This window comes from Cyprinodon tularosa, unplaced genomic scaffold, assembly GCF_016077235.1.
Source record: "Cyprinodon tularosa strain WSP-4 unplaced genomic scaffold, ASM1607723v1 ctg1194, whole genome shotgun sequence".
Classification (NCBI taxonomy): domain Eukaryota; kingdom Metazoa; phylum Chordata; class Actinopteri; order Cyprinodontiformes; family Cyprinodontidae; genus Cyprinodon; species Cyprinodon tularosa.
In genome coordinates, this window is record NW_024037997.1 from 1 (window position 1) to 25,767 (window position 25,767).

Consider the following 25,767-nt stretch of genomic DNA (forward strand, 5'->3'; position numbering starts at 1 on the left):
ATACTAAACTGAATTTTTTTTTTTTTAAATCAGTTAACTTTTTTTTTTTTTTCAGTGGCCCTAATCCTCTTCCGTACAATGAGCTTAGCTCTACAAAGCACACAAATCAAATGCGCTTGTATTTCCATCTTTTAACCCTCCATAACAGTATAAAGTATTATAATTCCAGCAAATAAAAATAATATTTCCAAACAGGTGAGGTTATTTTTAGAAAAACGCGTGATTGCCCGAAATCTCCTCAGTGCGTTAAAGCTTCCGCTTCCGTGAGCACCTGAACGCAGCACAGCATCCTCCGCTGGTGGAGAGAGGAGGACCAGGATGAGAGGAAACAGAGGAACAGGAAGAAGTGGATGCATATCGAAAGCAAGCATGAAGAATATTCCCGGAATCTGAGCCGATCAACGGGGAGAAAAAAAAAACATCTTTTCTCGGCCATTAGAGGACGACAGGAAGCGGAGGGAGGCAGCGGTGCTGAAAGGATGGAGGAGGGGAAGCAGTTCCTTTGTGGGGTGGTGGAAGGTGAGAGCGGCCGACTTCATCAATCACCTACTATAATAACATTTGATTTTAGTGTGTTTTTTTCTGCACGTTATATTCTGGATGGAAATGATAGTGACGTTGCCTTTAATTAAACCGAGCGTTTGCAGCTGCTGTAAGATGGGCGTGTAAGTGTTTACATATTAATAAAGGAAAAATAAGCTTGGATAAAAAGGTCTTTGGCAAATGATGATGTTGTGGGCATCAGCCAAGCCTAAAGTAGAGATCTGAAGACCAGATGATTTAAAATGTTTAAAATATCCATCTGTTTAACCTTGCTATTGATAAAAACAGATGTGCTGATAAAAAGCAAAACTAATAAAAGCTGGGGCAGATTACTAAAATCATCTCAAACAGTATTAATATCAACAAATCACATGCAAATTCAATTTAATATTTTTCACCGCATAAATTATACCCCTCATAGGTTGAATAAGCTGAATGCCACACTGACAAAAAATAATGCAACAATTTTTGGCATTAACTGAATCATTTTTAGTTACTTTAAAACAAATGTTTTATGTCCCACCCTGCTGACATGAAACAATTGTGTTAAAGTAAATAAACATGATTAAGTAAAGGCCAAAAACTGCATTTTTTTTAGTGCAGTATCACTGACAAATGCCAGAGGTCTGTAGGCAATGGTGTAACTATCTGTAGCAGAGACCCCAGAGCTCTTAGGGGCCCCGTCACTGACTCCTCGTAGGCCCTCAAGCAATTGTAGACTAGGACGTCTCTTTGCAGATGTAGTGGTGCGAAAAATTCCTCTTAAACCCATCTGATACTAGGTTGCCTGACCAGACCTTATCTATACTCCAAAATATGGCAGATTTCAACAGGATGGTGAGTCGTTTAAACACAACACCAGTAGCAAAGCAGACAGTGGAACTTCTAATTACTATGTTAATAATTGTGTATAGTTCATTAGATGGTTGGTAAACAATGCACTCCTATAATATGTTTCAAACCGCAATAAAGATCTTAAAATAGCGATGTATTTGAGTTTTTTTTTTTTCCAATACGACTTGGAATTATGGGTAATCAAGAGCGTAGATTAAAACCATAACCGGTACCTACAATGTGTTAGTGACGATGGATACCAAGAAAAGGGACTTAAGCGGATTCCAGAAAAGAAAAAGGAAAGAAGAGCTGCTGGAAAAAACGGAAAAAAACTTCCCAAAATAAACACGTTCTTTCAAAAAAACGAAGAGGGAGAGGTGGACGTTGCTGCTATAGTGAGTAAAGATTGCGACCAGGAGATAAATGGAGAGAGCATGGGTGAGGGGGGGGCTGTGAAACTCAAGGTACCCTAATAAGACTCATTTTGCAGCAGAATATACTAAAGTATATCCATATCTAGTGAAGGAGTGGAAATTCTCAGAAAACATATTTAATCTGATTCAGTTTATGATTTTAATGTACAGGTGACCAAAAAAAGTTATTAGGTATTGGTTTTTTTTCCAGTGTTACCCAGCAGCTAATTGTTCTAGCACATTTGTTTTTTTGTATTTCCTATAACCTATTTTTCTCAAACCTTACAGTGGTTTCTATATATTTTCACTATCTTGGCTTAGCAGGGAGCATTGCACTTAGTTCTAGAAATGTCACACAGCTGCAAGTCGAAGCTTTAATGAAGAAAATCCCCAAAGGCATGCAGAGGAAAGGGGTCTGGACTGTATTTAATATAGTCTGACCCACTTACTGTACTTGCACACATGCACACACACTCCAGACGTATTCAATAACATACCGTACACAACTGGGTGGGACACTGGGGATGCTCTCATTTCTAAGAATAGAAAATGTGATGGAGTGCACTGCATGAAAAGTGAGATTTTCGTCCCCGTAAACCCCCGTAAACTCCCGCAGATCTGCCTGATTTTCGTCAGTTTCCGACAATTTGCAACCCGTGCTTGTCCGCGTTTGTCGTGCCACAAATTGTCGAAAACGTACCGTGACGTATGTGGAGAGCGATCAGCTGTACTAATGGCCCTAATTAGCATATGAATGCAGCAAACCCGCGCGGCTGGCCAGGTCTGGCTTGAATAACCTACTCAGTATTGGCTGAAACCACTATTCTCAAACAAATGAAATCGCTCGTGATTGGCAGCAAAACCACACGTGGCCACGCCAGGCTTTAATTTTCTTACTGAGTATTGGACGGAACCACTTCTTTTTAAACAAGTAAAGTCGCTCGTGATTGGTTGGCATATATATATATTTACATATATATATATTTATTCATATATATATATATATTTATTCATTCATATATTTATTCATTCATATGGTGTGTATTTATGTTATCCTACACTACTACACAATTATTAGGCTACCATCAAGGACATGAATGAATTTATACAGGAAATGAACATTTGCAGGAAGCTGTTTATGCAAAGAAAGAGCTTTATTGAAACACACACAACTATATACAACGCGTATCCAAACACATGCGTTTCTAAAAATTAAAAGTCCGTGAAGGGTCCGTTTGCTTCCTCGGGGTTGGAGGTAACTGGCAGCATTCCCTCCGAGGCAGGTCCGATGTGCACTGTGCAGACGCCTACTGTGCGTGGCCCTGTTCTTCGGCATCGCTTCTAACCGGGACTGCAGCTTAACACAGAGTTCAGTGAGATCCGGCCTACGAAATGGCGGCGACCGTACAATCCATCCAGAGACACCGCCGAGGAAGGCGGACTTCCAGAGTTCCACTTCCTCATCTGTTAGCACACTCTGCCTCGCTTTCAGCAGCTGAAAAAAAAAACAATGAATCAGGGCACTGCGTATGGACACAACACATCTATCAATGCACCTGAAAAATAGTCACCAAATAAAGTCTTACCCTCTTTCTTCTGGCCCGACTCCGAGCAGATAGCCTCCGCACGCAGCGTGTTGGCTGGCAGCGTATATCTGAAGCTCCTGCGTACCGTCTCATAATACGTCTTACAGGCAGCTGGAAAACAATTAAATGAGAGTGGTATAAATAAAAAGTCAAACGCAAGTCACAGTAACAAGGAAGGAGAAAACATTAAAACAAGTCACTTACACACAATGTCGTCTTTATCAACATCGTGCAAATCTGGACTTGCTGATTATGGCTCCGAGCAAATAGGAGGTCACCGCCTCATTGTGAGGCGAGAGTAGTCTGTGAAAACAAAATGTAAAAGCTATGATCGGTATCTATCCGTATCCATTGCCTTTTACCGCAGAATGAAAGCATATTCTTTAAATCTTACCCTTGCTCCGGTTCATAGCGCCTGCAATTAGTCTCCGAGTTGTTAAGACGGCATACTGCTTCCTGTAATCACAAAAAATACACTTTAATAAAGCTTGTTCTTGCAAGGCTAGGCTAGATAGGCTAATAGCTAGGCTGCTATTAGCCGGTAGCTTAGGCTAGGCTGCTTTTAGCTTAGCAGGCAGTAATCGAACATATATTTACCGCTAGCATCTCTTCTTTGAGTTCTTCTTGTTCGATTCAGAGTCGCCATCGCGTCCAAGAGGAGTTTTACCCCGAAATCCAGACGCTCCAGACCGCCTGCACAAAGCAAAGCAGCATCCTCCATTGTGGATCCAGACCCCGCCGCTCTAAGTTTCTTGGAGATCGTACAGAGCATGCGCGAGATGAACCAGAGTTTCCGCGGATCAATAAAAATAATTAAAAAATCATTCTTTTTTTTTTTTTTTTTAATCAAGGCCTTAATTGGCACTAAAATTATTTAAATATGTTTATCGAAGCATTTATAATTCTTTAATAAAAAATGCTTATAAAAACAATTTCGTCAGATATATTATATCGCTCCAGGCGGAGAAAAAGCTAGAGGATATATATATACGTATATATGTGTGTGTGTGTGTGTGTGTGTGTGTTTACATACATACAGGAGTCATGGAACTCTGCTTACAGCTCCTTCATATTTCATGTACACTAATAACTTGTGTACATGATTCTTGTTGATGGTATTAAAATCATTTCTAATAGCATTTAAATAGCATTAAATTAGAGTCACTCATTCCTGTATGAACCCTGTGAGCGCTTAATTTAATATGACATATTAAAAAAAATCCCACCATCATCCAGCATATGTTCAGTTTCTGCCCAAATATATATATATATATTTTTGTAGATTTTTGTAACGGGGATAAGGATAATTCAAAACTGCTTTTTTTTTAATGAACTTGTTCACTACTTCCAAACTCAGCATCTCTTTTCATTCCTGTAATAAGAAGTTTCTTTTGAATGGATTTCATTAAAGTTTAAGTCCCTCGGTATAAAATAAATATTTTGATGGAGATGAGAAATCTGCTTCCTCGTTGGTGAATAACCAATAGTTTGGATCCAATCATTTAAATAAACGGTGTTAGTTTTTTTTTTTTTTATATATATATATATATATAAGAATTGTGCTATAATTTCTAGTCACCGATCTGTTGCTGCTATATTTTAATTTGACGAACCGGAATTTGTCGATGTTCTTTTTCCTGTTTGGTGCAATTGCAATTGCGGATCTTGACCTGGCCGGACCTTATGACCACAGTGTACCAATCTTCTGATGGCTACTTCCAACAGGATAATGCGCCATGTTATAAAGTGAATCATCTCAGACTCATTTCTTGAAACTTTTCCACTTAAGTAATTGTGAATTGAGCATATTGACAGACAACATTTTATTTTTTTATCTTAAATGCAAATTTTTTTAAAAATAATTACTGCTCTAAATGTATTGCTCTGTCGGCTAAAGATCTGTTTTGGTCTCTATACTTTAATTAAATAAATCAATTCAAGCTAAAATGTGAGAGGCTATACTAAGCCTGATCTCTTTCTATCAGAGATTTTCTTCCTCAGAAAGATGTCACTTGGGGTAAAACCCCCCCTGCAACCCTGGTTTGCATTTGTATAGCTCACAGCATGTTCATTTACATGTTAAAGCCTCCCCTAGAATTCCATGGGGGGGAGGCATGGGGGGAACACTGCCTAAGAAATTCCACGTCAATTTCTGACAATTTACGGGAGTTTTCGACGAAGCCTGCAAATTGCCGTAAACTGCCGCTAACCTGAAGTTCCACGACAATCTACAGTGCCGTATATTGACGAAAATCCCACTTTTCATGCAGTGGTGTGAATGCAGCTAAATTATGCCTAAACCAAATACAGAAGGTATATTGCGACAAGGCGCTGGAGGTTCTCAAATATTTCTGCCTTGCTATATGTTTTGCATGGTAGTTGCATCAGCCAGTTATCAGTGAGCTGAACCTCAAGTGCTCATTCTCTATTTGGAAGGTTTTTATTTGAGATTGCAGAGGTCTCACCTCTGAACTTTGACTTAGATTTTTCTTCTAGTTACTTAACAAAACAAACTTATTTGTGTTTTAATGTTTTAAATTCTCAATTTTACTGCAGTTAAATCAGCCATAAAACTTGCCATAAAATGATTTTGAAGATGCAGTGGCCTGAATTTAGCAACAAATAAAGGAATTCTAAGAAATCCCTACTTATCCATCATAGACTTGATTCTAAACTTTAATACCTTTCATAACTCAAAACATTACGGTGCATTCAAAGGATGTCTTTTGGATATAAATCAAGTTAGAATGTATCAAGGGACACAGATTTTGGTATCCTTCTTTAAGCCTCCCACAAAGGTTTGCTGGAATTGCGGCCCATTCTTCCTTAGTAATCCAGTGAGTCATGTTTTTAGGGCTTTTGAATAGGACACACATTAGCTCTACCCATTTATTTCCTACTGAGATCAGAACTTTGTAGACTGCCTTATTGTTCCTAGGTTCATTTTTAAGTAACTATAGGTCTATAGCTATAGCTTTGCAGAGTGGTGGCCTAGAGGTTGGGACTTGGATCCCAGAGGTTCTGAGTTAAAGCCCCACTTCCATGGACTGCCACTCCGGGTCCTGGAGCAAGACCCTTGACCCCCACACCGCAGGGGGTGGGTGCACAATAGCAGCCCACTGCTCCCTAAGGGGATGGGTTAAATGCAAAGAGGTAATTTTGTTGCTTGGTACTTGTGACAGTGTAATGAAGATAAAAGTTGAATTCTCTTCTAGTCCTTTAGAGTAGAAGCGTCTTCTCTGACTGGAATCTGAGCCCATATCAGTAAGATTACAGGGGGGAATGTTAACATGAAACGCTCATAAAAGAACTGTATTTGTCTAATTTTTGTGACTAAGCAGTAGATCATATATCTGCTGTAATCCAGCTCAGATTAAACAGATGTGACAGAGTCGGGTTATGGGTTTGACTTGACATACTGTCTAAGTTTTCAGCCCTAAAATCGGCTAACATAATTAATGTCTAATGTCTGGGTTACTAATGGAAAGGTAAAGTCAAGAGTATTTTAGTGTGAATGTATTCATTTTATATTTTCTTTCCCACCAGGTTTTTATGGTCGACCCTGGTCTATGAATCAGAGAAAAGTTCTCTTTCAGTGGTGAGTAGATGTGTCACTCATTCTTTATGCTAAATGAAGCCTGTTGAGTATTTGTTCTCTTCATTTGAAAAAGCCCCTCTCCCCTGAATCAAACCTTAGAAGAACCACATTTTACTGCAACTGCAGCTCTAAGTCTAACTCGAAGTTTTAGGGTTTTTTATTTTTAAGAAATTATAGAAGTTAAAAAATTGCTTTGACAAGCATTTTGTTTTCAATTAATGAATAGAACAAAGTTCTGCAAGATGTTGGAATTTTGAAATATGGCTTAATACCATAGCCCTGCTCAAAATGTCTCCATTACTGCCAAATCTTTTTCTTTGTGTAAATTTGGATTAAATGGAAGGCAGTGAAATGTTACTTTCCTGAAGAAATTATTTCAAAGAAGGGACAGTAGCTTTATTTCAGCGAATAACGGAAGGACAAAAAATAAAAAGAGATAAACTATTGGTCAGGGTATTCAGATACTGAATGCTGTGTACTTTTGAATGAAAATGGCACCTTTATCCTTGAATTAAATTTGTCACAGCTGAAAAAAAAACTATGGCGCTCTCTATTGAGTGCCAAACATTTTCTCATCAGCAGTTTCCCCAGCTCATAGAGAGAAAAAAGCTGTTTGTGACTCAGCACCCTTGGCAATTCACTGACTAATTGTTACTTAAAAAAAAGAAAAATAGAATTAGTTATCAATTTTTTTAAAGGGAAATAATAAAAGTAAGTGAGCAATAAGGTGAGCAGTGCCTCAAACATGCTGAAAATGTATGCATTATGAAGAGTGAAGGATTTCCATCTTCTCTCATTTATCATCATATTCTGCAGCTCGAAGAGAACCAACTCATTCTTAACGCCAAGCTGATCTTACCTGAAAGATTAACTCTTAAATCCACATTTGGAGCTGGGAGAAAGTACCTGTAACACATTTGTTTGGGTTACATGGGTTCTTTTTGTAATTTCAATTGCAGCATATACCAAACAGTTAGGATTACTGTAGGTCATTAAAATGTTACATATTGGTATTAACATGTGTTTAGAAGACACTCTGAGAACCTCCAAAACTCCACCAGCAGCTGAGAGTGTGGGCTCAAAATCTAATAATAGAGACGTTTCATTTGGGACTCAAATGCGGAGTGCCAACATAGCTACTTGAGTGGTTAATAGGTTTGGCAGAGTGATACTGTGAGTGGCACAGTATCTGTGTTTGCGTAATCGTATGTATTGTAGGTACGTAGGTTGGCACTTTGTGGAGGTGGCTATCATGCCATCTGCCCAGGGACCGAAGGGTGAAATGACTAAGATCGCTTCTGTGCCAGAGATGACTAGGAACATACAGAACAGAGACAAAAACAGAGAAGCTGGTTAAATGAAAGGGTCACTAAAGTAGATTTAGTTTAATCTCTACTACTACTATACATTCTATTCTCTTTATAATTCAGAAACTTGCTTTCTGTCAGTGACTCCACCTTGATATAGACAATTGTTCTGTTTTTGTCAGGATTTTTGCTGTTCTATTAGTCATTTTTCTCCTCTCTCTGCCAAACATCTTTTTGTACAGAATTATCTCTTTAAAGCACTGAAAATGGATGTAAAAACTGTTTTTTGAAAAAGTCAATAAAGGGTATTTATTAAGATGTTTCATTATCACTGAATGCACCAGTACTATTGGTTAAAATATTAGTGTAGCTGCTCAAGACTTAATGTTTGGCTATTTGTTTTTTTTTTTTTTTTTGCTATACAGTCTTGCTCAGTGAAATAGAATCCTAAAAATTAGAGAACTTAATAGTCTTAACTCACTAAATAAAGGACATTAGGCCCTAGAAATAGCAATTACACACAAACTAATGTTTTCAAACCTTTAGTTTTTGTCAGGATTTGGTTGAGATTTGTGGACCCAAATGTAGAGGCAGCGAGGCAGAGGTGAGTTTCTAGATGATTTAATGATGAATAAACAAACAACTGAACAGGGAGGCAGGAAATCCAAAAATAAAAAAAAATCAAAACATGAAAAAGTCAAACAAACCAGAAACCATGGAGACATCAGGGAGAAGACTATCACAAGGAGGTAAGACTCAGAGAGATGGAGTTGGAGGAAGTTTGACGACGCACCAGCAGTGAGAGAACTCAGAGAGCCAGGGGAAAAGTTAACAGGTTTATTGAGAGGTCGACAAAAACAGAGAGAGAGATAATATGCAGGGTTTTCTCAGTGGGACTTCAGCGGTCTGGTGAACCGGAACCGGAAACTCTGAAGGGGAGATCACAAAGATCAGTTCAAGGTCCATAGGGAAAATGACTGAGACTGGTGAATAGCTGGAGAAGACTCACTTTAGGGGGATTCTTGGTTTCCCTTGGGTCCAGTTTGTGGGGGGATTTAATCCTGAGATGAATGAACACGTTGGAGGGCGGACAGGCAGACTTGCGTTAGGTCCAAAGGAGCAATGGAACGGACTGTGACCGGTTTTCCTGAAGTGGACTTGAACAGATCTGGTGAAGGTTTCCCCTTGCTTAGTGTGACTCAAATTATTCCTTCCAAGGGGGGTAGAAGGACCAGGCTTATCCAGTGGATCAGGAGGGCTTAGCTTAGACTCAGAGAGACAAGGCAAAGGTTAGACTCAGCTAATCTCAGTAAGGCTAGAGTACCCAATACTGGCAAACACTCTGGCGTCGAGGTGGTGACAGTCCGCAGCTCAAGTAATGACTCTGGTAATGACCCAACGAGCCGCAGGTGTGCAGGGAGGCCTAGCAAGGACAGGCCACTGCCTGATGGTAGGAAGAGGAAAAACACAGAAAAACAACACACACAAACTGGAATCCTAACAAGGTTATTGAGTTAAAAACATGGTTAATATGTATTTATTTTTACCCTAAATAAATTCCTTTCTTTTACTGTGAAGAATCAGGTCAAGATTAAGAATCCATGTAATAGGGTGTCCTAATTGTTTTACATGATTGTAAAATAAAGTCAACAGAAGCAACAGCACAGTTTAGAAGATATTCAGGGAACACATTTCTGACCTCTCTATTGACATTACATTTAAATGACAGATGTTTATCAGCCTCTTAGATCAATTTAGTGAAGCTTATTTTGTTATTTTACAGCATTGAGACAAAAATTGTCATTTGTACATTCCTGTCAGGATGCAGCTGTGGGGGTTGAACACCTACCTGTACGGTCCCAAAGATGACCTGAAACACAGACTTCTGTGGAGGGAAGTCTATTCTCCGGAAGAAGAAGGTTTGTGTTTTCATTCTATACTTCCATCATGCTACTCACGCAACAAACCATAACTTTAGTAAGAACGCACATCTAGATTTAATAACTAAGCTTATTTGCTTGTCAAATATGAAAGAGTCTAAAACAACAGCAAGGTTTTAAGCAGATTGATGTTAGCTACTCAGCGATTTCCAAACATCACAGTTTCTGTTATTTATCTTCAGTTCTGTAGGACAATTAAACATAATTTCCACATACATTTGTAGATCATCTGTCAAACATGAAACAAAATATTACGTATTCTAAAAGCTTACCCAAGGGCCAGGATTTACAAAGAAAACAGTAAATGTCTAAAATAAAACCTTGCAATACTCCGCTGTTATTGTCCTCCACAGTCATTAAATATTAAACTGGCCATTTGATTTTTGAGAAAATGCATTTTGGGCCTTTTTAGCCTATCAAAATCCTTGGAAGTTGTAAATGGTCTAGGCAGTGTGCAGCTGCATTGTAGTCTTGGGCAGACCCACAGAAGTCAGCCTGCTTAAACCGGCATCACCAAGCAAAAAATAAGTTGGAAATAAAATTTCAACTTATAAAGATGACATGATTTACCTCCAAACAACCTCTACATTCGGTTAAAAATTTGAAAGGTGAAAAACTGTTGAAAACTGTTTTTTTTCAACGTCTCTGATTGGACTTAAGTGGGACAAAGTCTGAACAAAGCCCAATTTTCACCAACTAAATCAAGACTATGATGGACGGACCAGATTTAGCCTTAAAACCAACAGATAAATGACGTCTGGTGTTTGGGTGGTCTGACCACCAACAGCAGGCAAGATGGGGAGTCCTACCCTAAACTTAAATGGACAGAGCAGGAGAAGGAACTGGCAGCCTAGTTGGTTTGTTACCTCTTCGTAACAGTCAACCCAAGGATTCTCAGTCTTCATTAGAGCTCTACATGTACAACATAAAGAAAGAAAAGGATAATAATGTAAATATATCACACTAACTAAAATTAAATATGTATTAGAATTTTTATGTTCTAGGTTTGTCTATCACTATAGCATTTGAGGCAGTGATTAACAAGGAGAACATAAAGCAAGAAGCAATGATGGATGATTTTAAATGCCTTTGCATAATTTAAAATAATAATAGTAATAATGAAAATAATTTATGTGTGTGTGTATGAGGAGGTGGGGTGCGCAGGGGGTGGTGTTTGGGAGTAGGTAGGGGGGGTTTAGGAAGTGGGCGGGACTTCAACTTGTGGACGAGGTTTCAAATTTGCTGAAAGGGTCCTCTTATTCTTTTAACATAGGTCCTTCTCTACCATTTTATTTACCAGACTTGGTGTATATCTCTTTAACTTTCATATTTATGAATCGTTCCTTTCCTTTACCCGGTCTTCTTCACAGCTCAGTTGCACACTCTTATCGTGGAAGCCCAGTCCAGGGGTCTGAGGTTTGTTTATGCGCTCTCTCCTGGTCAGGACATTGTCTTCTCCTCTTCCTTCGACATGACGCTGCTAAAGCGCAAGCTGAAACAGGCTTGTTATCCTTCTTAAAATTTTTAGAAACACACCTAACTGTTCAGTCAGCCAGAGCCTAACTTGTTTTCGTTTCTTCCTCTGCCAGGTATCAGATCTAGGGTGCCAGGCATATGCCATTCTCTTTGACGACATTGATCATTCCATGTGCCAGGCTGACAGCGAGGCCTTCAGTTCCTTTGCCCATGCTCAGATCACAGTAACTAATGAGATTTATCGCTTCCTGGGGGAGCCACCTGTCTTCCTTTTCTGCCCTACAGGTAAAGTTCAGGTCGAGTCTACATAAAACACCACCAATGAGTTTTCACAGCAGGAACCATTATTTTCTATTTCTTTCTCACTGTTAGAGTACTGTGGTTCTCTGTGCTCCCCAAGTGTGGCTGAATCTCCCTACCTGCAAACAGTTGGAGAAGACCTTCTACCTAACATAACAGTGATATGGACAGGTAAAAAAAAAAAAGATGTGTAATCTTGCTGTCTCAGATGATTTTTCGTTGTTGTGGTATTAAACTAGATTAGGTTAATTGCTATGTGATTTCTCTTATCAATATTCAACAGCTGCTGACTTGATTTATTTACCTAGGCTGCAGGAATCTTGCAGATAAAGTTGTTATGCATTTAGGAATGTTGTTAGGAGTGGCAGTTGTATTGCTGCCAAAGGCATGAGGAAGTTATGTCATGCAGGTTATGCTTTCCATCTGGGTAACTCATTAACAGGTCTTTATTTATGTTGTTCCCTGGAACATGTGATTATTAAGATGCCAAAGCAGTTTTTTTATTTTATTTTAAGATCTTCAAAGTTAGCTGAGATTCTGACTTTAGATTATAAACCCAGGTGTGAATTTCATAGAAGATATTGGTTTTCTGTAGGCTTCAGGACATTTGTGTGTCTGCTTTAAAAAGTGCCTGCTTTAAACAAGTGTCTGCTTTAAACATGGAGAAAGTTTAAAGTTGCTGCTGAACCAAACATGGAGAAGCAGCATTTAGTTCCTATACTCCACTTATCCAGAAAAAACTTCCAGATGACTGTAAAAGTCCTCAAAGCTTGTGTCTTTTTAAGTAATAGTAAAAAAAAAAAAATTGTTTAGAATTTTCTTTGGCTGTTGAACTTAAACTATATACTGAAGTATTATTATTAGTTTAAAGGCACACTATGCAAGATTTTTCAGTTAATTAATGTGTTCCATAACGTTTTGGATGATTAAATGAGTCATTTCAGGTTGAACAAAGGTATTCTCGGCCGCCCTGGTGGTCTGTGGGGGAAATACCGCACTTGCAATTGCAGGAGCCCTCGGCCCGCACCCACAGGCTCAGAAGTCTCGCGAGAGTCGGTCTTGCTTTACGGCGAGAACTGCTACATGCCCCCAGTTAAAAGCATGCTCGTTGCTAGCACAGTGGTGATCTTTGTGCAGTTATGCTACGTTCACACCGGACGCAGCAAGAGCAGCAAAGTCGCGTCTGCTGCTTCATTTTTGCTGCTTGTACCAGTTAGTTCTGACGCGCGGCTGAAGCAGCTTTGCTGCTCTGGCTGCGCGGTGCAAAAATGTGTCTGACGCGCGTTGGGCGGAGCTTCACTATCCTTTCTCTGCCTTGCAGCTATATTTGCTGTGATCAGTGGGAATAAAGTAGTTTTAATATGTTTTTAAGTGAGAAAATACACCTTAAAACGTAATCAGTGCCGTCAGTTCATTCAGATTATCATCCTGCCTTCCAATATTTTTTCTGTCGGAGCCACTTAGACCCCCACATACCAGCGGTGCGCCGACAGTAGGAATCCCTTCATCAGCAGCCTCTGGCAGATGCTTAAACGCACCCGACGCACTGCTTCAGCTGCTCAGACGCGCTGCGCCTGCTGCTCAAAACACGCCGCAGGACCTTTTGCTGCACCTTGACACGCGTCAACCATTGACTTTGCATGTAAACTCGCTGCTTCTGTCGCGCCAGCTGCGTCCAGTGTGAACGCAGCATTAGTCATTCGTAGCGTTCGCCTGTCTGCTAAGCTCAAAACAACCGCGCCTGGCTTGACGGAGAAACCAGGAGAACAGCTGTGCATATTTACGACAGTGTACTTTTACTTTCGCCCTCTGGGGGGAGCCTCGCTGGAAAATCAACACCGGTTGCATAGTGTACATTTAATGTTTTTGTCCAGCTTTTTTTTGTTTGTTTTACTAGCTGATTTTATCCTGATTTGCTTTTTTTCTACATTTATTGTTCACTTTGAATTAATTCCCTTTGAATTAAACACTTGTCCTTGTACTGAAACAATTGTCCTTGTATTAAATTGTGCTATACTAATAAACTTGCCATTCCTTTGCCTATGTGGGCATCTGCCCTCTTGCACGAGGAAACAACTTTCTCCCAAAACAGATTTATTTAAAAACTTTATACCTACGCTATAGACTCTAAAATATCTAATATATAAAGCAACCTAGTTTGGGTTATTTTCCAACCCAATGCACGTTTAGTTAGGGCCCTGTCCTACCTTGCCGATTTAGCCAGCATATGCCTGACGTCTCAGAATCTCCTAAAACACTGGCATAGCCTGAACTTTTTATGTATTTTCTCAATTTTGGCCACATGCATCGTGTATTCATAATGACTCCAGAACTTATGTTCAACGACAGCCTTACTTATGCATAACACACGGCAGCCGAATGCCCATGATGCACAAGCTTTATTTCATGGACATTACGTAGCATCAATTAAATCGCTGCTCGTTAGGAGATTTCTTTGATCCCAGTATTAACCTAGCTGCTGTTTACCCCCTGCCAAAAAAAGAATAAATAAAAAGAAAGAAAGAAAGAAAGAAAGAAAGAAAGAAAGAAAGAAAGAAAGAAAGAAAGAAAGAAAGAAAGAAAGAAAGAAAGAAAGAAAGAAAGAAAGAAAGAAAGAAAGAAAGAAAGAAAGAAAGAAAGAAAGAAAGAAAGAAAGAAAGAAGGTTTACAGTCGCAGCAGATTCAGCATCATGTCTGCTAAGAAGTTTGTTGGTCATGGCCGTGGGCGTGAACACAGCAAGGAACCATCACACTCACCTTCTGGCTCACCCTTTAATGGGGATCAAGTCTGGAGGAGTACTGACGGTTTCCTCCTGTGAACTCCTTTTCATACCAAAACGCCATTAAACAGTAGGTGTAAGTTAGAAACACGTTCAGTGGTCGTCTAAAACATGTCAAAAACGTTGATATGCGTTGGAGATAAGTTCTTGACAAGTTACACATAAGTTATTCACAAGTTACTCATAGGTTTTGGATAAGCTAGACGCCATGACTTATGAGTAACATACACGTAGCGTATGTCAATGATCAAATAACTTACCTGTAACTTACGCTCCATGTATGGCATACGTCAGAAAATTTTGAGCATTCATACCTTCCATATGCTGACTTGTGCCAGCATTTTTCAGTGTGCTCTAGCGTGCTTATGTGTGGGAACATCTTATACAAAACTTATCGATAACTTATCCAATATATGCCAGCATTTTTGCCAGATTTTTTGTACGTAAGTCAAGGTGTGCCAGGGCCTTCATGGACTAATACAACCAAAGGCTAATTTACTACTACATGGTGTTTATGACTTTGAACCACCATAGTGGGTTATAGCTAAATTCAAATGTCCAACTGTTTGGTAGATCAGAGGAACCATCCTATTTGGGGCAAAGATCAAGCAAAAATCATCGCCGCAAGCTCATCCAGGAGGAGCATTTTTTTCAAGTCAATGACTGGATCATTCAACTGGTTTTGCCTAAACTTTAAACCAATCTGAATTAATTTTTATCTGTAAAGTGCATTGAGATGACATGTGATGTGAATTGGGTCCATATAAATAAAATGAATTGTACTGAATTTAATTGAAGAACATCAGAGAACTGGTCTTCTCAGATATCAATCTTAACCTGCTAATAATATCTTTTAGACGTGCAAATAATAGTTTAAAGACCTCAGAAATTAGTCTATCATCAAAATGACAGAGTTTCCATTTATCTTTCTCACAGGTAGCAAAGTCATTTCCAGGAAATTGTCCTTAGACTGCCTTGCTGAGTTGGAGTCAGTCCTACAGCGCCCCCCACTGATATGGGACAACCTGCACGCTAATGACTATGATACTCGACGTCTCTTTCTGGGGCCTTTCAAGGGCCGTGACCCTCACATTAGAAGCCACCTGAGGGGTCTGCTGCTCAATCCCAACTGTGAATTTGAAGCCAATTACATCCCACTGCATACTCTGGGTAGCTGGTACAGAGCTGAAAAGGATGATGTACAAGGTAACAAAATGCCCTTCTGTTTAATCAGTCTGTTCAAGCAATTCAATCAGGCATTTTAACCAACAGACTAAACTTATTTTTATTCCTGATTTTCAGACAAACTAGTTCTGGTTCTGGAATTTCCTACTTATTCTTTATAAAATACAATTAACAGTATTCAGAACATATTTTCTGTAGTTGCAACGTTTAAAGTAGCTTTTTATAGTCTTAATGTGTTCCACTATCATAAATTATTCATAATTATTTATTCAATAGAGATTAAATCACACTGTGTATGATATTTTAAGTAGTCCTTCGTATTTAATTTTTGCAATTTACACAGTTGTCAGGGTAATCATTAGTAAGTGTAAACTAGAGAGTGACCACTACATGCTTTTATTGAGTATTTTTATATCATATTGTGTTTTCTTCCTCAAGTTATATCAACAAAATTACTTGATAAGAAAATGTTACACACACATCTCAATTTAAACAAAAGAAATATTTATAGTCAAATCAAACAAAGCAATGTCAATAAATAGCTGTTGTGTCAGGTTGTGTGGAGGTTTTAGAGGACTGAAATGATGAGACGGAAGCTGAGGTGATTACTTCTAGATTTAATAAGCAAAGGTGGCAACTGAAGCTAAAGTCCAAAAGCAAAATACAGAAAACCAAAATCCAGGAGATATCAGGGAAAACACACATGAGGATTAGGAGACAAATAGGGAATAGGAGAAGAATAAATAAAAAAACAAAAAAAAACAGAAGCAGCTGAAAAGCATTGAGGGGGTTAAGGTTCTCCTCTATGTAGTGATGGAAAGGTGGTGGAAGAAGTAACATTCCTTTTGTGTTTGGGAGACTCAGATAGTTTTTGTGAAAGGAAATATCACTGAAACGAGTGGAGACAACAAACAACATACATTTTAATGGCTTCAGAACAGCAATTAGAAACAGAAAAAAACTACTAGTTATTTCAAATATGCCAATTTGATATAAGTACCTTTTAGATCCAAGCAATGTGGAAGCTGGTGAAGAAGAACTGCATGATTAGTTGCGTCAAATATTCTCCAAATTTTTAAAGTGATGATCCTCTAGCCTTAATTTCAAGCAATTTAACTAAAGTTATATATTTCAGGAGAGGAATATAACTACTGTCCTGAGAGAGCATTAACAGCTGCACTTCATGACTGGATGGAAGAACTTAACCAGCCCCTGCAAGCAGGTAAGATTGTATAAACAAAAGAACTAGGTGGGTCTTTAGATCACTGTTAGTTTATATATTGCATCCCATGATTTCAGGGGGTATCCAGTAGCGCCACTTAAAGTCACCACAGATCTATGTTTGAATGAATATTTCAGGTCGGCAGGATTCAAAAGCAGACCATCGTGCCTCTGTGTCATCATCGCGTTCCAAAACACCTGACAGGTCTGACTGTCCTTCCACCTTCAGAGCCACCCACGCGGTGCCCAAACTTCCAGTCTTCCCACTTGATTCCAGCTCTCCACCCTCATCCCCACCTTTGAGTAAAGCAGATAAAGAGGGACGAGAAGGAGAGAAAAAACGGTCACAGCAACAAGGTCAACCTCTTGCAGCATCAAAGTCGGCAGCACCTCTTGGTGGGGGCCGGGCACAGCGGGAACAGCGGGCACAGGGTCGTGGACTCTGCAATGGAAAGGGGTTACTAAGTGAGGCCCAGGTGCGGCTGCTCGTTGGTCTTCATTATCTCCCCCATGAGCATGGTCCCTCAGCCCAGAAACTCCTGCAAGACCTAACCTGGCTAAAATCAAACTGCCACCTAGTTGGTGCAAACAGCAAGAAGCCACAACCTCAGAAGGTGATTCAGGACATTTCCTTTCTCAGTAGTTATAAACAAAAGAACATCACAGATGAGCATCACTGTGTTTTCTCTGGTGTCCTCAGGTTGACGAGTGGCGTGGGAGAGCCTCCAGATTCTTATCTCTATGTGAAGACATAGCTCAGCTACACTGCAGCGTAGTGGGAGGAGCCAACAGGGCTGTGCTGTATGACCTGTACCCTTATGTGTGGGACCTGAGGAACACCGCTCTGGTGGCCAAAGCCTTCATATGCTGGCTGGGTGAGGACAGTGATAGTGGGAGGGAAAAAAGTTATTCAATAACATTGAAATATTCATATTTGATATTTTATCTCACTAGTTGTTGACTTTTTTCATATACTGCGCTACAGATATAATTCTGACTTTTATTTTCTGTGATCATTACGCTCTTCTCTAACTTCAGTATGTAATACTGAAAGTAATGCATGATGTGCTGCAACAGATAAATAAAACAAAAAGAAAGAAACACTGATAAAGTTAGATATGTCTTTAATATGATGTATGCATTTAAACATTTATACGAGAGTTTATTCCAGTTGTTTCAAAAGTAGCTCCATTTTACAATTCCTTAGCATTAAGAACAGAGTACATTACAAAGCTGTTTGATATTAACAAGCTAGAACACCTGTTGTTCAGCTGCAAGCCCTCTTAGAGTTGTCATACTTGAATGACACATTCTTGTTGTTTTCCACAGACGGGCGAGTGCTGAGTGACAGCTCAAGCCTCGGCTCCTGGAGGAACTGCTTTCACTGTGAGTAGTCTATCATTTTTCTAACCCTTTCTCATTGTGCAGCTCGTGCAGTTAGCCACTCTTCATTCGAACTTTAATTATTATAATAATAATTAGCGCAGAAGGGACAGCGCTGTATTTCTGCTGTGAGGAACAAATAAAGAAGGGTAGAAATATGAAGAGGAATACGAAAAGATTAAAAAAAAGCCTCATGGAAAAGTCAAACATGGTGGCGACATTTTTACGCTTAAACTGCATATTTATGCAAGTTACACATTAATAGCACAGCCATACAACCCAATCACTGTGCTGCACATTAATTGCATTCCCCTCAGTAGTAAAGAGGACTTAGAAGCTGATAACAAATAAAGCACAAAAAAATATTTAATCTGGTTTGTTGGACTTTTTAACTAATGGTTTGAAAGAGGGGTCAAGGAAGCCATTTTGTGAAAATAGAAAAGGCATTTCTCAATAGAAAGGGAGGATAGTGGTTTCAGCTTTGAAGCATTTACATTTAGTCATGGAACTCATTGCCAAGAAGTTACATAAGCACTCCCATTATGATTGAAAAGACAAATCACAAAGCCGAGACACAACAAAACGCTCCAATAATACAGAAGAACAAAGGTTGGCTATTTCATTAGGATCTGATTTGAAATGTGTGCAAGGGGCTAGTCCTCCATCCTATTAACTCCAACTAGACTTTGTGTGAGCCAACATCATTGACTTAGACTCCTGGATAGGTGTCAAAACTTAAAAGAAATTAGCAAAAGCCCAGTTGCCTGTTTTGGTTGCCATGACCCTGATGACTTAGAATTTACACAGGCAGTTTACTTGGGTTTTACAGTCACTGCACAGCAGAGGGGTCAAAAGTATTAATGTTTGTTACTCAAGTAGAAGTATACATCCTACTGTTTAAAAACAGTTTTGTAGAACTCAACTAAAGCTTTTTACTAAAGTAAAAATGTGAAAGTATGATTTTTTTAACTATTAAAATGATAAAAGTAAGAGTAATGCAGGACAAAAAGGTTAAGGACACAAATTTTACTCAACTAGCCTATTAAAGAAACATTTTTCAATGATTTTTGGATGATAACTTCCTTATACTTAATCTTCTTAGCTAATGGCAACAGTGTCAAATTTAAGTTTGCTTCATCTTGAAAATATTTTGGTATGTGTCGAACAAGTTGGAGCAGTATCGAGTTCAACCACAAAGAAATTTACAGTCCACATGAAACAAATTATTTTAATGATTTTTATTTTTCTTTCAGTACCAACAGGCCATAATGAAATGGAGCTTAAATGAAACAAAACTGAATCTATTTTTAAAATGTAAGGAGTAGAAATTGAAACAATTACGATTAATAAGTATTTGAACACCCTGCTATTTTGCAAGTTTTCTGGAATCTGAAATTGTCATTGTAGGTTCATGTCAACTGTGAGAGACAAAATAAAAAAATAAAAAATCCAGAGAGCACAATATTTGATTTTTTAAACTATATATTTGTATGATACAGCTGTGAATAAGTATTTCAACTCCTACTGTACTTATTAGCTAGAATTCTGACCCTCTAAGACCTGTTATTGACTTGAAAATGTCCACCTCCACTTAATTTATCATCCTGAATTAGATGCACCTGTTTGAGGTAGTGAGTTGCATAGAGACACCTGTCCACCCCATACCATATATGAGAATCCAACTACTAACATGGCCAAGACCAAAGAGTTGTCAAAAGACTCTAGAGATAAAATTGTACACATCCAAAAGGCTGGATGGGATTTTGGGTAAATTGGCAAGCAGCTTGGTGAAAAAAGGTCTACTGTTGGTACAATTATTAAAAAAAATGGAAGAAGCTAAACAGGATTGTCAATCTCCCTCGGTCTGGGGCTCCTTGCAAGATCTTATCTCGTGGGGTCGCCGCGATCCTACGAAAGGTGAGAAATGAGTCCAGAACTACACGGGAAGAGCTGGTCAATGACCTGAAAAGTACTGGGACCACCGTTTCCAGGCTTATTGTTTGTAATACACCAAGATATCATAGTTGCGATTCATGCATGGCATGGAAGGTTCCTTTGCTTATACAAGCACATGTAAAGGCCCGTCTTAAGATTGTCAGTGACCTCTTGGATGATCCAGAGATGTAATGGGAGAAAGTCATGTAGTCAGATGAGACAAAAAAATTACTTTTTGGTCATAATTCCACTAACCTGGTTTGAGTACCATCATAAGAACACCATAAGGGTTCTGTTTCCACTAACCTTTGATGATAAATAGACCCTTTCTTCTTGGATGTGACAGGGTGTGGGAAGACCACAGGAGCAGACCAGCTGGGAGTGGACTCAGAGCCTTGGGTGTTCAAAGGGGGAGTGTCAGGGGAGGTGCAGGTAGCTTAAATGTTTTCATCCTTTTATGTCTACCTCTACTGCATAGTCTTTCCCACTTTATCTTTGTCAAATTCAGTCATGAAACTCATCCAGTTGTTGGATTTGTGTTTGTACTTGTTTAATCAGATGCTCCTACCGGTAGGCAGCAGCAGTGAACTTTTCACTCATCCCCCTCCTCTCTTTCCTACCTCTCGTCTTTACAACATCAGGCCCTATCACAGCAAAGACAAGGTAAGAGATAATTAACAATTTTTACAACTAAGCATACATTAAACTCAAGTCATCCACTTAATATACTTTGGTTAAATATGTAAAAAAGCTGAGTTTTTTATTGCAGAATTTAGATCTCTGAATTGGTAAAGCTTTGACCTGCTGGTTGTTGGAAATACTGGTTTGTCTTAAACTAGTAATGTTATGGGATGAACCAAGTCTTCGAGGCGTATGTTGAGTAGTGGAGGGGGCGTTTCCGCAAAGCGTGTATTGAGGCTTGCTTCATTTAGGGGAGGGACCAAAATTGATGACATCCGAAGCCTCACTGTGCCATACCATGTGACCACTTTGGGATGTGGTTCAGCTCGCCCACGAACTTCCACAGGCATTTAAACAGCCTTAGTATTTAGTCATAATGTGGGAGTTTGTAGGAGTGTTACGGTGAGTTGGATAGAGTTTGGATATATTCTAATAATAGATTGGTTGTTTTTATAGCTAATCTAGGTGGTTAAAAGAATTTTGGGTAGATTAAACAATAAAATGATCAGAGGCCACTGTTTCAGTTGTAATAATAAGTATTTAATAGTATTGCTTACTGAAGTAGAGGTGTTCTTTCAAATGGCGTCTGCTGTAACACTTAGCTCACCAATCCATTGGTTTTTCAAGACCAGGTTTAAACGATGGAAAGTTGCTATACTGCTTAACCAGTGTTTTGGCCAATTTGACCAGTTTGTATTGGGTTGCCCTTTTACCAATATAGATTGTTAAAAAACACTACCAAATTAGATTGGTTGGTTTCCCTTTTTTCCACTGAGCACGGAGCCGCCGGCTTGCTTGGACTCAAAATGAATAACGGGTTACCCAAGGCTACATAGGATACACTGGACCAGTCCTTCAAAACGTCTGTATCCACTTCCTAAATAATATAGTGACACATAGTTAATTTTTTCATCCACCAGTTTTATGAAAGGAAGTGTTTGAAAGGTCAACAGAACACAATCTGTTGACTGCTATGTTTAATCTAATTAGTACCTTGAATAAAACAGGTTGTGTTTTTAATCTGAGACCTGTGAAGCAGTTGTTTCCGTTTTGTTTTTATCATGTAAATAGAGGAAGAGAAAGCAAAATCTGCCTAAAGAACCTGCCTCAAAATTGGTGGTGCATTCTAGGGAAAGGTTTGACGGATTCAAAATAATCTGTTTCAGCATAGGCCTTAAAAAAAGCTTTATTTCTAAAATCTAATATCAAACCGGTCAGAAATGGTAGTGATTACATTTTGATTGACATGCTTGTAGGTGGAGCTGTATCGCATGGTCCGCCAGCTTCACCTGAGGACTCAAGGTGGACAAGAGTCCTCTATGGCTCACCCTGATGTAATCGGGGACAGGTTTGTCACCTTATTTATGTTAAACAGTGACAAAGATTAAGAATCAAGACTTTTATTAGTGTGATTTGCTTACACTGACCAGCTTCTTCTTTTTTAGGTTACACAAATATGATGTGTTGCAAATTTAGAAATGGCATTCTGCATACTGTGCCTCGATTGATGATTGTAGTGGTAATTTAAGTTCTCTTAAATGACCTATACAGTTGTTCTTATCTAATATCTGACAATAAGTCCACATTTTCATTTAAAGGTTTGGCTCTTGTTGGATATTTCCTTTATTTCAGACCATTATATGTAATCCTGAGAGGTGGTTCTGTTTAACAAACTTACTCACTACGCAGTGTCTGAAATTTTAAGACCAGGCTGTCTGCCACCAATACGCACGGCTTATTTTAAAATCTCTTAATTCTCTTTGTTTTTTCTTGAAACCTGAGTCAGCTAAAAACCTGGATCTCTGAATGTATAGAAATGCTGCCATGTGATTGGGTGATTTACTAATTCTGTTACCACTTGACTGAACCATTTCACCTTATAAGGAGAACAATAACCTTGCTTTAATAATATATTTTCTTTTTCTTACCACCTATAGGTGTCTTGGTCCATGTCTGGCACTGAGCCCTGAGTACAGCTTCATCTTGGAAGATGAGCTAGGCATTTGTGGCTGTGTGCTTGGCATCTTAGATGTCCGCTCCTTTGCTAAGCGATGCCAGGGCAGCTGGATTCCTGCCATGAGAGATAAATACCCACCTAAAGGGAACGGCACACACTCAAACACATTGGTAAATATGTTGAAATTAGGTGGAGGAGCTACTGTACTTGTGTCTGTTTCATTCTAACAAACGTAGCACGCTATGTGTTTGGATCCTACCAAGGAATCAAGCGGTCATGAACACAATTGTTTTGTGTTGGCTACCTGCTGTTAACATGTAGTTGAAGCATAAATTGTGCAGACGGTGCGGTAGTAAGCAATTTTAGCAGAGCAAAAATATGATTTGCGATTTTCGTTGGGCTCAGTGAGTCAAGGTGTATGTCAGACATTTTGCTTTGGCATGTAATCATTTCAATGTTTGACTTGTATCAGAAGGCAGAAATTATTTTTTTTCCTTCCAGATAATTATTTTAATGTTGAATGGCAGAAAATAAGAAAGGCATTTCTAACCTGTTGTGTTGCATTCCAAACTTCTGATGCACCTTACACAAAGGTGGGAAAACCCTCCGGCATAGGATCAATTTTAAGAGGGTTTTTTGAAAATCTTGATTTACATATGCCTGAACTAGCAGACAAGCTGCAGGATAATTTATACTTAACTTATACTGATGAATAGATATCAGTTACTATTAAATCATTTTTTTGTTTGCTCTTTCTAGATCAAATAATTAACTTTTTCATGGGCTTCAGTGTAATAAAGATAATTTTTACATTTTCTTTCACATATTATGCAAAATGTTGACTGATTAGTCAACATTTTGCATAATAAAATAAACAATAAAAATGTAAACCTGTATATCTTATGTATATAATTCAAGAATTGTACCGCTCTAGGGGATAGAAGACTGGAGTAGCTCTACTAGTTTTTTCTGATATTCTTGTTCAGATTTTCTTTTCTTCCTGACGTTTTTCTCCTCTGTGTGTTGTATGCTGTGTTGCTGAAAGGATTTTTGCTGACATCTTTTTATTATGTTATGATGCATTACATAACATAACAGCTGTTTAAAATCATAAAAGCTGAATTAATACTTTTAAGTACTTCTGCAAGTCCCCACATGAGTTGAAATGGAGGTGCTGACTATGCACAGCAGATGGAATTAGAACAAATAGATGGAGGAAATTCAAGGCATCGATTCCATTGCCCATTATGGGTATTGATCTTTACCAAACTAGTTTGAAGAACTCCAAGGCTTAGCAACGATCCAGGCAGATTTTCAGTATTGCAGTTTTGTGTTTTATAGAAACATGGCTGTGGGATCATATGCTAGGCAAGACATATTAAAAAGGCTGTAAAAGCAATGGAATGGGTTAGCAGTGCTTGTGAACAACAGATGGTGTGATCCAGGACATTTGGTCTCTGGATCCCAGATGTTTAAGCCTTTTTTAGTTCTCGTCCATATTATTTCCCACCAAGCAAAAATTGTCTGAAAAGATATTGAAAAGATGACATGATTTACTTCCAACGTCTGGTGATTGCGTGCATGAGTGTTAATTTGGCAAGTACGATATGGACCCTGATGCTCACGTCAAGCATAAAAAAGAAAAAGAGTATGCATATGTTTGAATAGGATGAATGACATCTGAACAATAAAACTTAGAACAATAGTGTCCCTACTAAAGTTGAAATCAAACCTACGCTCATGCTAGACAGTCTTGTCATCTACAGAAATAGATGGCTCTGCAGGGGTGCATCGGAAATAGACATAGGGTGCATTGGAAAGAAGCCACGTACAGGGAGGTGGACCAGTCTGTGCCATAATGTGGAAATAATTATCTTATAATGTATGGGGATAAAAAAGCCCATTCTAGATTTCAGAAGAATTAGGTTTCAGAAGAATATGCTATTATAATTATTGGAAAAGAAGTGCAGGTGGTGGATTATCAATATATCAGTGTTCAGCCGGACTTCACTTGGCTGGAGACGCATCTATGAAGGCATCCATAAAGAGTGACAGAGCAAAGTGCACTTCTTAAAGAAGCTTAGTTTCTGTTTGCAGTAAAATGCCTTTTATTTTCTGTAGTTTTATGTAGAGAGTGATCTTAGAGTATCTAACATCATCTGCTGAGGGAGCAACATCTGAGCTGTCTTAGAGATCTTTACAAACTAATCAAGCAAATAAAAAAACAAGGAATTACAAAATCAGTTAATTTCTCTATAAATAAAGTGATAACGTATAGTAACATTTTTAACTGAAATGAATGTTTGCTTTTCTCTGAGCAGGAACTGGTCCAACTGATGGAGGAGGACCAGGGTGAGTACCCAGATTCGCTCCTCTATCACTTCCCCTCCCAACTACGTCTGGATGCACTTCCTGAGCTGGTGGACATCAGTGTTAGCCGAACGCTGCTCACCGCCCTGCTCACTGCTCTCAAAGCCAACGGTGAGCTCACAGTGGGATGCAATCTGTTTCTCATGTTTTTTAAATGGGAATATGTTATTCTCTTTAGATATCTACAAAATGTCTTATCTTGCTGGTTTTTTTAATGCCTTTAATGTTTAGTACCCTATTAAAGTTTGCATACAAGTT

General features: G+C 38.8%; 1 protein-coding gene across 1 annotated transcript in view; it reads left to right on the top strand.

Moving 5' to 3' along the window:
• The first annotated feature begins 245 nt into the window (after positions 1-245).
• Positions 246-25,767, top strand: part of si:dkey-183c6.8 (protein O-GlcNAcase) — a 29,326-nt gene continuing 3,804 nt past the window's right edge. Inside the window, exons 1-16 of the mRNA XM_038269270.1 lie at positions 246-519; positions 6,923-6,974; positions 10,103-10,200; positions 11,592-11,722; positions 11,811-11,982; positions 12,070-12,168; positions 15,714-15,983; positions 17,098-17,184; positions 17,322-17,797; positions 17,884-18,058; positions 18,513-18,569; positions 20,848-20,933; positions 21,060-21,164; positions 22,439-22,530; positions 23,120-23,309; positions 25,461-25,620. Coding sequence (XP_038125198.1) covers positions 351-519; positions 6,923-6,974; positions 10,103-10,200; positions 11,592-11,722; positions 11,811-11,982; positions 12,070-12,168; positions 15,714-15,983; positions 17,098-17,184; positions 17,322-17,797; positions 17,884-18,058; positions 18,513-18,569; positions 20,848-20,933; positions 21,060-21,164; positions 22,439-22,530; positions 23,120-23,309; positions 25,461-25,620 — 2,419 coding nt within the window. The 5' untranslated portion in view covers positions 246-350. The remainder of the gene's footprint in view (positions 520-6,922; positions 6,975-10,102; positions 10,201-11,591; positions 11,723-11,810; positions 11,983-12,069; positions 12,169-15,713; positions 15,984-17,097; positions 17,185-17,321; positions 17,798-17,883; positions 18,059-18,512; positions 18,570-20,847; positions 20,934-21,059; positions 21,165-22,438; positions 22,531-23,119; positions 23,310-25,460; positions 25,621-25,767) is intronic.